At 34.3% G+C, this 13,076-nt stretch overlaps 1 protein-coding gene and 1 pseudogene across 1 annotated transcript; both read left to right on the plus strand.

The window, feature by feature from the left end:
- The first annotated feature begins 1,309 nt into the window (after nt 1–1,309).
- Nucleotides 1,310–7,744, plus strand: LOC125843253 (pentatricopeptide repeat-containing protein At4g35850, mitochondrial). Its single transcript, XM_049522467.1, has 13 exons — nt 1,310–1,473; nt 1,557–1,692; nt 1,774–1,936; nt 2,090–2,155; nt 2,258–2,355; nt 2,766–2,883; nt 2,978–3,184; nt 5,347–5,423; nt 6,102–6,195; nt 6,503–6,568; nt 6,649–6,726; nt 6,816–6,917; nt 7,259–7,744. Exons 1-13 carry the CDS (start codon nt 1,344–1,346, stop codon nt 7,340–7,342), a joined length of 1,419 nt encoding a protein of 472 aa, XP_049378424.1. The 5' UTR covers nt 1,310–1,343; the 3' UTR covers nt 7,343–7,744.
- A 2,334-nt stretch (nt 7,745–10,078) lies between these two features.
- Nucleotides 10,079–12,858, plus strand: LOC125875851 (pre-rRNA-processing protein ESF2-like; annotated as a pseudogene).
- The last annotated feature ends 218 nt before the right edge of the window (nt 12,859–13,076 follow it).

Below are 13,076 nucleotides of genomic sequence, written 5' to 3' on the forward strand. Positions count from 1 at the left end.
GGATATTTAATCCATAGAAACACCCATTGTAGGCAGAGGCGGAGCCACCTTATACTAAGGAGGTTCATCGGAACCTCCTTCGACGGAAAATTATCTTATTTATACATGGTTAAAATATTTTTTTATGTATATATAGTAGATGTTGAACCCCCTTCGGCTACTTCGTCTGTCTGTTTCTACAGATTTTGAACCCTCTTATTAAAAATTTTGGCTCCGCCACTGATTGCAGGCACAAAAATCACTAATTTTATGTTACTAGTTTTTTCCCTTTCTGATACAACTAGACAGATCACTTAGTATTTAGAATACTAGCAATAAAGATTCAATCTTTATATAATTTGTTTCTAGTTTAATGATGAATGTTTTATATTCTTCTATTCGTTAACCGAATGAATCTTGAATTCTGATGAAGTTTTTATATTCTTCGAATCAGTTTCACATTCAGACTGAGTAGTAAATAAAAAAAAGATTTTAATCTCCAGAAACCTCAAATACAACACTGCTAAAATGAAGATTTTATCTTTTTCAAATCATTTGGCCTTAATATTCCTGACGAAGATTTTGTACTCTTCAAGTCAGAATATGCATTCAAACAGAGTATTTAACAAATTGGTGAAGTTTCTATATTCTTCAAACCAATGCACAATCTGATTTGTTCGTGAAGTTCTTATATTTTTCAAACCAAAGGAGTAAAAAAAAAACCAGAAGATTTTAGTCTCCAAAAGTTAAACAAAATCAAATTTCACATGGAGTAGAAAACTACAAAGTTTTTTTCCCCCCTCTAAACATAATACATATTAATCATAATAAAGACATATTATGAGATCATCACATAATTACCATCTATCCTAACATTTATGAAATAAATCTCATAACTTATAAATGATAGTAGACAATATTTCAGAAAGGTCACAACACTTTAGAAAAGACATAATCTTTCAAATGGTCACAACCCTTTAAAACACAACATTTCATAAATGTCACAACCCTTTAAAACACAACATTTCATAAATGTCACAACCCTTTAGAACACAACCTTTCATAAAGGTCACAACCCTTCGTTTCTTGTTCAAATCTTTAAAACCCAACAAGAACATGCTTCATATCATAGATAGAAAATGGAATTTTTTATTTTGTTAAGTTCAACTAATTTTATTTCTCCATCTCTACATAACAGTGATTATTAAGTTCTATAGGTATATACTACTATATATTTTTTTTATGAATGAAAAAGAATGTAAAATTATGAAAGGAAGAATGTAAAACTATAGATAATTGCAATATTTTTTTTTTACTGCGCCTCCTGAATTATCATGTAAATTTCCAAATAGTAATAAGCTAGAATGACCCGAAAGTATCATAACTCACCTTTGCCACGTAGGCACAAAACCTGGAGCGAGGCCGAGGGTTTATTTCTTCTTCCTCCAGTAGTTGATTCTGCTGCAGCCATGAAGCTCCTCAGAACCCTCTCTGGTAGGTATCACTCTTCTTCCTCATTATATACTCACTGCTGTTCCATCACCATTTGATTTAGGTGTTTTTTTTCTTTCTTTCAGGACCCAAAAATCTGCTCGTTCGAACTATAGGGCATCGATACTTTGCGGCCACACCGGAAGAGTACGCCAACAGAAACTATGCCAACAATGAGTCTGAATATACCACTGTTATTAACTCTATTACTGCTCAGAGAAGGTAATTTTCATACTCCAATTGATTTGAGATTAAGGGATTACATACATGATTTTGATTCCAATTATTACATGAATGAATTAGGAATTTCTTGTTGAGGGATGTTTATGATGACATGTTGCTCGATGGAATAAAGCCGGAGAGAGATACATTTCATTCACTTCTTATTGGAACCATGAAAGGTGCTCGCTTGCAAGATGCTTTCTTTTTCCGTGAAGAGATGAAAGCTATGGGCTTCGTACCTGATGTATCTATCCTTTCCTTCCTACCATATCTTATATCAATCTTTTTTCAGACCCCATGTCTCCTGTATTACTCACTTCTCATATTTGTATATTTGTGCTGCCTGATTTATATGTAGCTCTAAAATTATAATAACAAGGCTCTGCCAATATCACAGGTTTCTTTGTACAATTTCTTGATATCTACCTGTGGAAAATGCAAAAATTCTGAACAAGCAATAAGCGTATGCATCCTTACTCTGTCTTGCTGCTTTGTTATTCTGAAATTATCAACAATAATATGATTCATTGAAATACCTAATGTTTTTTTTCTTCTTTGTAAGTAGATCTTGGAAGAAATGAAGAGATTTGAAGTCAAGCCTACTGGACAAACCTATATCTGTCTCCTCAATGCATTTGCAATGACTGGTCGGGTAGACAGAGTGTAAGAAAGTTGCTCAATGGTTGCACCTGTATCTATTGCTAATACACTTTTGGTCATGCCTACATGTGAAGGCATATGCTGTTGTACGATTAGATCCTTCATGCAGTAGATAATCTGGAATGCAGCAAATTATTTAGTAATTAGCCTGACATAACACCATGATATGATTAGAGTTCATTTCACTGAAGAACATCTCCTCACTCAGTGAAGTGATATTTGATTAATATGCTCTACTGGATGTAGAGCCTTAAATATTTCCTGGTGTCAACTTCTTTGCGCTAATTGTTGATGTTTCAGTGTCATATTTCATCCAATCTTTCCAAACATGATGTTATGTGGTTTATTTTCTGCTGGATTCATAATCTTTGTTTTCCTCCGGCATCTGATTGGCTTCTTTTCCAACATTGCAGGTATGCAATTGTTCGGGACATGACTGCTGCTGGTCTTGGTCTGAATAAATTCTGCTATGCTGGACTTATAGCTGCTCACAAGAATAAGGAACCTGTCACAGATGATGTAGCTTCCAAGGTGAGCAACAAGCGCGTCCATGTGCTTTTACTAGTTTTCCATTTTTATTATATTTTGACTTATTTAATTTTGTTTTTGTTATTTCTTGGAGTAGATTATTGAGCTAGTTGAGCAGTCCAAGGGTTGGTCAGCAGTTGAAGCTCCTGGTGACATTCCTATTAGGTCCATGATGGGCATCACTCAAGAAGAACTTTACAATATCCCAACTGCTGAATATGTTTACCGGCGTGGATTTTTAGATAAGGAATTGACGGTTTATCATGTTGCATTTCATGCCTGTGCAGACCTGAAAAGTGTGGAGGTACCGTACTTGACATCCACTAAAAGATCATTAGATGTGATTCAGTTTTGCTTTATTAGATATGGTCCAAGTCTTTCTGTTATTTTTTCCTGTAAATTATCCTGCATACACTTGGCATTCATTTAATTTAGACGTTTCAATTCAACATGTTATCTGCAGTAGGCTTCCCCCTCCCTGCCTCGGATTCAATAAGTATCTTAAATAACTGTGTTCTAAGTTGAGAACAGATAAGATAGATCTAACATTGTCTAATTATTTATGCGTTGTAAATATAATACATTCAAGCACAACATTCATTTATTAAAAGGTCGCTTTTGGAATTTGTCTGGTCTAATCTTTATGCTGGAAGTCCTTTTGCATAGATGCTTTCTACGAGGGAAAAGAGAAGTAAAATAAGCATTGAAGATTAAATTCAATCTTTTGAAGAAAACCTTAGTATGATGTCACATTGGAATATTTTCTTGATAAGAAAACCCTTAGTATAATGTCATGCACATGTAAGTTTTAATGACACCAGTGGATCTTAAATCTGTAATATAAGCAACGTCAGTCTTGTTAGGGGATCAGATCAAGGTTGAAGGTATTATTGCTTCTACTGCAGTAAAGTCAATGAACACTTTGGTGATCAATTCTTTTCCAAAGTCTATTTTCTTTGACAAGCAAACAAACATTTCTTGAAACAGGAAAAATCAGAAAGGTTGTGCTATGAGTAATGAGTTACATCAGGATTCTTTCGAAAGTGACAATTTGCTTTTATATGTCTTGGGAGTGTAAACCATAAGGAATATCATGTGCTGGAACCATCCTTACAGTACCTAATATTGCATTTTCATACCATTTTGTGATATTTTCTATTTTTTGATAACCGTGGTGTTCAAACCACCTTATATGCACCTCAACTAAATCCACAGGCATCTGGTACCTCTCATCAATACAGGTACCGGGTAACTCTACCAAGGCTTGAACATATAGGAGGAAATCCTCTAGTGCTTGTCTTCGCTGAGATTAAAGGTTGTGTTTTTTTTAACAAAGGATGATTGCTAGGGGTGCAAGTTGGTGCGTATGAGTTTCTTTTGTGAAGGCAAGATAGTAGTCCTTGATAAGTTGGTCTATCATTGTTTTCAGTGTAAGAACTATATTAAGCTTTGTTGCTTTAAAATTCTCTCTGTCTCCTTTTTAGTTTTTATGAAACATGGCCAACCTAGATGTGGGAAATGGGGTCAGGATAAAATTTTGGACAGATATCCAGACCTGTTCAGATGTTCTCTCAAAAAGAGGGATACATTTCAGAATTCTTTTCAAGTTCATACTGACATAGTCTTCAGGAGAAATCTAAATGATTGGGAACTGGAAATTTTTTGTCAGTTGCTTCGGCTGTTGGAATCAGCGAGAATGGATCATAATAAAGAGGATAACTTGATTTGTGTCAGCAGCAAGGGTAAAAGGTTTCCAGGCAAAATTGCTACAGTTTGGTACTTAAACAGGTTGGCCATAGTGTGTATCAAAATGGCCTTGGAAGATGATTTTTTCTAGTTAAGGTAGTCTGCTTTGGTTGGACAGCAGCAATCGAGGCATGTTTAACTCAAAACAATATGCAATGAAGGGATTTTTCTTTATACAACAGCTTTTATTTATGTGGAAAAGATCATGAAACTATGGAGCATTTACTATTTCAGTGCAGCGTTTCTAAACAATGTTGGGAGCTTTTTCTAAACATTGCTGGTATTTCTTAGGTCATGCCTCAGAAGATCATGTTTACTGGAACGCTACCAAAGCCAAAGAGGCTCAAGAAATATGAAACAAATATGGAAGACTATTCCCATTTGTATATTATGGACCACATGGTTGGAAAAAAATGGTGCATGTTTTGAGGGGAATAAAGTCACATACCTAGAGTGGAAGAACCAATGTTTGGCTAATGTATTTTTGCATAATAGTAGTATGCTAGAGATTATGGACCAATACTTAGATTTCTTGTATCTGTTTGGTGAGAATATGTAGCTTTGTCTGGTTGGGAGGATGCTTAGTCATGTACTGCTTATGTACCATCTTGGTACTTTATTAGTTAAAAAAAGTGTTTACCTTATCAAAAAAAATGGAACATGGTCAACCTTAATAATTAGGCAATCTCGGTTTGATCTTATGTTTCTTCTTCATGGCAGTCGATCGATGCACTTCATGAGATGCTTATCAAGGATGGTAAAACACCTGATGTGTTCATTTTGATGCAAACCATGAGGTATTGTATTAGATTCTTCTCTCAACTGTTTAACTCAATAAGTTGGTTAAAATGGCTATAGTATTATAAACCTCACAGTCCGTATAGACTATAGAGGGGAGAGTAGAACTCTAGGAAGTATTTAAGCAACTTGAAAAATCGTTGCTGTCTTGGCTTCCCAGTGTGAAATAAACCTTATCTTGTGAATTTATTCATTCTTTTTACCTTAATAACATCACCAGTTGTGCTGTCTTTGCTTCCCAGTGTTGTTTGCTTTATGTCATTTAAATATGTAAGCTGTGTTTTATTTCTAGAACATAGCATTAAGCTACTGCTGAACATACAACTTTATCATGACTCCTTGAACTGTTATTTTGGGATCTCCAGTTGAGTGTGAACCATTAAACTTTGTTCACTAGATGTTCCTTGCATCATTGGTTAGACATACACTCTAACAAACATTTTAATGAGTCCATTATGCATCCCATGTACTCTGGGAATCTGAGTGCATAATCCAAGAAACAAGTAGCTGAAACTTCCCAATATAATGGTATTTCAAGTCCTATATGTGAATGAGGAAGTGTCAACTACAGTTCTAGTCTATCTTTGATTCGTTGGAAATTGGTTAGAGATTTTTTCATAGTCTATAATTCATTTCTTTCGATTTGCCTCCATGTGTTTGTTTCTGTGTTTGTGCAGGTGTTATCTTCAATCTGGGGACCTACAACGTGGTCGGAAAATTTTTGAGGACTACATGAGTTCGGGAAAACCACCTATGGTTGAATTCTATATGGTAAGTTCCAAAATACATTTTAGCTGCAATTTAGTCTAGTCTTGCCCCAGAAAGTTTGGCTTTCCATCACAACATAACACCACCATATTTAGGACTTTGTACTCTAGTCTATCTTCTGGCAGCTGTCATCTTAACTCATACATGGTCTTTTTTAGTTATTGGATAAAGAACTCATGCATGGTCTCTTTAAGGAATTTCTGCCATGGCAGGGAGAGACGATTTAACCGAGCTTATAGAAGTAAATTAAAGTAGTTAAGTAGGAAACTTCTCCAATCTGATTCTCGTTTCAATTTTTATTTGGCTGTAGACACTTGTTGAGGGAGCAATGGTCGGTTACACTCCTGAAGGGATGCAACTCGCTCAAGAGACACTGGTATGGTGTGTTTGACTGTTATAACGACTTCACATTATGTCAGAGTGGATTCCATTTGATAAAGTTTCTCATTTGTGCAGGTAAATATGAGCTCCAGGAACTTCTTCCTGGATCCTAAAATGGGAAGTGATCTCCTTCTTGTTGCTGCGGGTGAAAAGGTGGGAAAGCAGAAAAGGAGAAACTTTTAGCCCTTAACTGTATCTTACATTTATCTTCTATCATCACATATTGTCTTTACACTTTGCAGACTGGTGGGTATACTGTTGCCAATCTGTTATGGGACATGATGCAAGCTCGTAAAATGACACCATCATTTCCTGGTGTTCAAGCATATTATGATGGCTTGAAGGTGAGTTTTCTTTACTTGCTGACAGATCCATTGGTTTCTTCCATCACGCTAGATAAGGGCAACAGTTGTATCTTGTCCAACAAATTTTCCTGATCACCGATTTGGATACATTCCTAAGTATATTCATGTCTAGTGGTTCGTCTGGCTGGATCAGCAGTAAACTTCGTTCGCTTACATTCTTGCAATTTGATCTTGTTGAATGGGTTGATATAGAATGGTGCAAACCCTGTAAGCTCTGATCCACCAGGAATAACTTCTTCAGCCAAGATGCATCTGGAAATACGGCATTTTCCTTATGGTGTATGTGGTCATAACTTTTGGTTAATATATGTGCATCTCAGGTTCGGGAGATACCAGCTGATGATCCAAGACTGAAACTAGTTTCTCAAACCTACCTTAATTTGAGAAAGAGGTTTGGTGGGTGAGGATCCGGTATGGAGCTGGACGATCGTAGACAGAAGACTGAGGCCATGCAGCAGCTACCTTGCCCTGAACCATTGGGTTCCTTTGTACCCTAGAATGTCTGCCTTTTTCCTTTTATTCCATAAAATTTGGCCTATTTGCTCATGTACCCAGGTCGAGCAGATACACAGATTAATTGACATTGTTAGGGAGGTAATGAGATTTACTCTCAATCTGCGACTGCTAGTCACACTTTTTCTCGACTACATAATGCCGCCTCGAGGATGTATAAACATCAAGTCTTTCCCTAGTATTTTTTTATGAATTTATAATTTTTAGATTAAAGTAAAATTTATACATTTAAATGTTGAGTGTTAATCATTTAGACAACCTCTTAATATTCAGATTTAGACTTCTTAACTGTAGTATGCATCTTAATATTGAGATAGATAGATAGATATATGATGTTTTTGTTAACCAAGATGTTTGTTTAACTATAGCTCAACTTCGTTTTGTTTTTGGATTTGTTACTGCTATATTAGCAGGAAATTATAATGTAAGCACTAAAAGAAGTAATGTCTAATGTTCTGATGGACTAGTGACGAAAAACAAATTCATAGATAGCTAAATAATGGCGCCTCTCCGAAGAAAATATCCCATCCATGAATATTACTACATAACAAAAACTAGATTTCAAAAGATGGAATACCGCCGCCTCTTCTGCCGGTAAAAATGATGGTTTTGTTAGGACACAAATCTATTTTGTTAGGGGCACAAATCAGTGACAGACTCATAGCTTCGAATGTTGGGCCCTTTAAATTCCAAAGTTCTAAGGAGAAGTGTATAATTACTCGTTTTTGCGGTTGTCATTCAATTAGTATCCCTATGTTTTATTGAGGTGTATAAAAAAATGGACAAATTACTTAACTATACTCCTTTACTTATCTTAATATCCATTTATCCCTACTTATTTCAAAATTTTCAAAAATCCCTTATTTATCTAGGTATCTCGCATGTATCCCGTGCACAACGCTATGTATTCCGCTATGTGGAATGTATCAAACGCTATGTATCCCGTGCACAACGCTATGTATCCCGCATGTATCCCGTGCACAACGCTATGTATCCCACATGTATCCCGTGCACAATGCTATGTATCCCACTATGTAGAATGTATCAAACCTTATGTATCCCGTGCACAACACTATGTATCCCGCAAACATCATTTTTAAGGAATTTTTGGTAAATAGAAAACTAGAAGGGATAGAATGTTATTTAGTACTTATAATATGTGGTTCTTATAATTTATACTAAAAAAATTGGTTGTCTGAATCTCACATGTGCGTTTCAACAAACAAATAATAAATTCTTTTTTCAATTTACTCCAAATAAACTCAAATTTGAAAAGGTATGTCCGAATCTCACATGTGCGTTTGAACAAACAAATAATAAATTCTTTTTTTAATTTACTCTAAATAAACTCAAATTTGAAACATACAACCATGCAATATAAAGAACAAACCTCAATCATTAATATACATATAAAAAATTATTAAAATTGCAATAATATGTATCTGCAGAATCAGATGAAAACATAATACACTATTACTTAAATAGCATGACAAAAATAAAATATCACATGAAATTCTTACAGAATTCAGTCATATTGAGTCTATTGCTTTGATAAGTTTGACCATTTAAATTCAAATTTGTGTAAGGCTCTTTCTTCATATTAATATTTAGTAGCGGGACATGTGAGTTATATTGAGTGTATTGTTTTGATAAGTTAGACCATTTAAATTCAAATATGTATAAGTCTCACTATTCATGTTAATATCTAATATCGGGACATGTTAAGTTATAATTGAAATTATTCTAGAGAATTTCATTTGACTAGTTAGACTACCATCTCCGCTTCTTTTTATTCTCTTCTCTATTGACAGTCATCAGTCCTATCTGAATTTAAAAAATGTTGGCAATTGATTATAATTTAATAATTAATTTTTCTTTTTCAATTGACATATAATATTTTTTTTATAATATTTTGTAAGATAAGAATAAACATATATAAATTAGTGTATGTTATCTAACAATACAAATGTTTAGATCCCTTTTATTTGATTATAGTTTTGAAATATTTCTCAATAAAGTCAATTATTATCTAAACTATCAAAAATATTCAAAAAGTATTTAAAATTAAGATTTCACTTGATTGAATATACCCATCAAATATCAGTTTTTACTTGTATAATATTTTGTATTAGTTTTATTTACAAAAATCAAATATTATAGTGATCGTTACCTCTTTAGAAGACATTCAAAGTTAAAGACAATATTTTTTAAAATTTAACTAGTTGATAATATAATTAGTTTGAGTTTGAAATGTCTAATAAAACATCTCAAAGAATGAAAGACAATCTTACAAAGCCAATATTAAAACATGGTTGATTCAAATTAAAGTGAATTAGATAAATTAAGAAATGAAAAGTAACTGTAAATTTAATCACTTATAATTTCAAACATATGTACTTAATAATTAGTAAGAAATTACTAATAAATTATTAAGAAAATTTTAATTTATAGTAACAATAAATAGAATAGTTTTTTTTATACTATTCCAAATGTGGTATGGCTTAATACGGCGCTTGTGACAATTAACATTCTACGTCACCTTCAGCAGAGCTGGTCGTCTCTTTAGGTATGTATGTATCTCCTTCATCTTTTGTCTCAGTGCTTTTGGTTCTCCTTTAATCTTATTATCTTCGGATTCGGATGTATAGATATGTTTGAGCTTCCTGAATTTGGGGATTTGATTTGTAATTTTGTTGCTTTAGGGCTTAGGGTTGAGCCGCACTTGATTTCAACCGTCCTTATGGTTAATTTTATGATTGCTAATAGTACATTGGAAATTATTCTTGTAGCTTTGACGGACAAATTCCACTATAGCACAAGTACAGATTTTCTCTTTTTCGTTAGATGGGTGAGAAAGATTTGGAAATTGAGGAAACAAGTCCACCACGTGGAGAAGATGAAGCTAAAACACAAGTGTGAAAAGTTAAAAAGAAGAAGAAGAAGAAGGTGAAGGCGGAAAAGCGTGGAGTTTGTCACGTAAGTAGAGTACCGCCTCGTATGGACCACGTGAAACTTCGCTAGGTTCTTTCTCAGTTTGGAGAAATTCAAAGAAAATATCTTGTACCTGAAGGTTTGTTGAGTTCCTTGTTTATAAACACTTCACCTTGGTTGTCTTTACTAATTTGTTTTGCATACAGCTGTTGCTGCTCAAATGAATCAGAAACGGGCAGGTGGATTCCAAGGGCAAGCATTTTCAGAAGGGTATGCTTATATTGATGTTTCTGTCAACTGAAATCAGATTATTTATTATTTAGCATGAATTGTATCTTGCATCTGCATGATTATAACATTTTTTTTACTGAAAGTAATTAAACTATCATCTATATCTGTAGGTGGGTTGAGTTTATGAAAAAAAGTGTTGCCAAAAGAGTCGCAAATATGTTGAATGGTCAACAGATGGGTAAAGTAACATATTTTCTTAGCAATGCCTTCCTTTTCTTCTTGATTCTTTTCCAGTTTAAGGAATTCTATTTAGATTTTAGACATTCAGGCTATTTACATAGCTTTCCATCTTAGCATCTTGCAGTAAGTTTGACAAATGTTCTATTTTCTCTATGAGATGACTAGTTATTGTGTTTATTACACATTTTTAGGGGACACCAATTATTCAGATACTGGCCAAAATTTGACTTCTATTAGGATTAGACTAACATTGTTTTGTTGCATTACGCCATTTGTGTCATAACAATGTAATTTAATTAGCCCCCAAGGCCTAGCTCGAGTGGCAAAAGGTGGAGAATTTGTGGCTTAGGTCACAGGTTCAAGCCCCACACCATGCAAAGCGAAATCTAATATTTAAGTGGAGAAGGGTAGAGAGGCGGACCCATTATCCATCGAGTTTAGAAGGTTGTGATTGGTCCAAAGGGCGGCAGGTCAGAAACAGATTTCTTGGTTATCAAAAATAAAAATGTAATTTGATTATCCTTGTTTATATTCTTCCGATTCAGCTTTCAACTCTTGTTTTTCTTGTATTGTCAGTGACCATGAGAGGTTATTGACCTTACTGTCAAATTTCTGTTTGACAGGTGGAAGGAAAAGGTCATCATTCTATTATGACATTTGGAATGTCAAGTACTTGTCTAAAGTCAAATGGGATGATGTTATTGATGAAATCAGTAAGCTGTTATTTTTCGATTTATTGGGTACTGATGCATTCTTCAATCTACATTCACTTCTTAATTGATGCCTTACAAACATTTTTGCAGCACAAAGGCATGTAGTTCGTGAGCAGAAACTAGCTTTGGAGCTTTCTGCTGCTAAGAGGGAGCGTGATTTCTACTTTACACAAGTTGATAAATCTCGTGCTTTAAGTTCTATTGAAGAACGAATGAAGAAGGTCAGTGATACAATATTTAATTAATTCTTTAGCATGGAAGTAGTTGTTAAGCAGCATGTTTTGAACTCCCTCGATTGACTTTCTCATTTACCATCTCCTTTTGAGTTTTTATTCTTTAAATAGTAGTTACAACACGAGACAACTCTAGTTTTTCGTCGATAAACTCTGATGTGATGTTAAAAGATGTCTCTTTAAGCAAAACTAAAAAAAATAGATGTTGGTTTGTGTGTAAAATAGAAAAAGTCTCTTTTCCTCACCCCCAAATTATTATTACTTGGTAATGTATTATAGCCAGGTTTAGTTTAGGTATTCGACCACTCAGTTTCATATTACCTTATATCTTGCACAACTGAGTAATATAGTAAAGATAATACTTTTTAACTGCTCCATCTTTACAGAAGCAAAAGGTGCAACATGAATCTGGGGTAATTTCTGATTTCCCAAGTGATCAGTTTGCACCAAAGGTGATACGACAATTTCCCCAGAAAAAACTTGTGGCAGATCAAACTGGAAAAATCAAGCCTAGTTTGTCTAAGGACGTTTTGGCCAGAGTAAGTTCCATTTCCCCCATTCCCTGCCCTGGTGAAAGAGGAAAATAAGACTTGTTTATGTTCTAATGAAAGCTGCTCTTCATTTTGTACAGGTATTTAGTGGTCAATGACAAGGGCGTACGGGTGCAAACATTTCAGAAATTGTGCTTGCCAATTTTTTCAACCACACATTTGATTTTGTTGCCTTCAAAAAGTTCATCTCGACGGTTATTAGATGTTAGAATTTTAAGTAAACCTCAATCAAAATTTTATCTTTATTTGCAGTTGATTGTAGATGTCATATTAAATGTGTTTGTAGCCTTGTTTAACTTGTCTAATATCGAATGGATTAATGTATCTCTCATGGATCATAGTAGCTATTAGGACTTCACTATTGTGCAGTCTATGAGACGTATTGAGCTTATATGTCCTTACCTCGAACCAAACTTTGATTAAATACTCAAAACGTGGATCAACTTGGCAAAGCTAACCATCTCAAGACAAAATGTCTTGGCTACTTTTCCCAAATGCCTTTCAAGATAATTTTAGTTTGCAAATTAAAATTTTAGAGCAAGGATATGTTCCATTTGTGTAGAGGTACCTTCTTTTTGTCTCAAACCTTTGGATCGATATCACCAACTTAAGTTGGATAGATTTATAGTAAAATTTTACTGGCCGTACTTACCCCCATAATCACCTTTTAGGAATTTGGGCTTCTAATTGCATATGTGAGGTATTTAAGTTGCTTAAGAAGATTTT

Source organism: Solanum stenotomum, chromosome 1 (assembly GCF_019186545.1).
Source record: "Solanum stenotomum isolate F172 chromosome 1, ASM1918654v1, whole genome shotgun sequence".
NCBI classification, from domain to species: domain Eukaryota; kingdom Viridiplantae; phylum Streptophyta; class Magnoliopsida; order Solanales; family Solanaceae; genus Solanum; species Solanum stenotomum.

What these genes read in the sequence shown, in the direction of transcription:
- LOC125843253 (XM_049522467.1), top strand. Translation starts at nt 1,344, where the DNA reads ATGACCCGAAAGTATCATAACTCACCTTTGCCACGTAGGCACAAAACC. An exon ending in TTGTTGCTGCGGGTGAAAAG is followed by an intron (nt 6,727 to 6,815) that starts GTGGGAAAGCAG and finishes TACACTTTGCAG; the next exon opens with ACTGGTGGGTATACTGTTGC. An exon ending in CATATTATGATGGCTTGAAG is followed by an intron (nt 6,918 to 7,258) that starts GTGAGTTTTCTT and finishes TGTGCATCTCAG; the next exon opens with GTTCGGGAGATACCAGCTGA.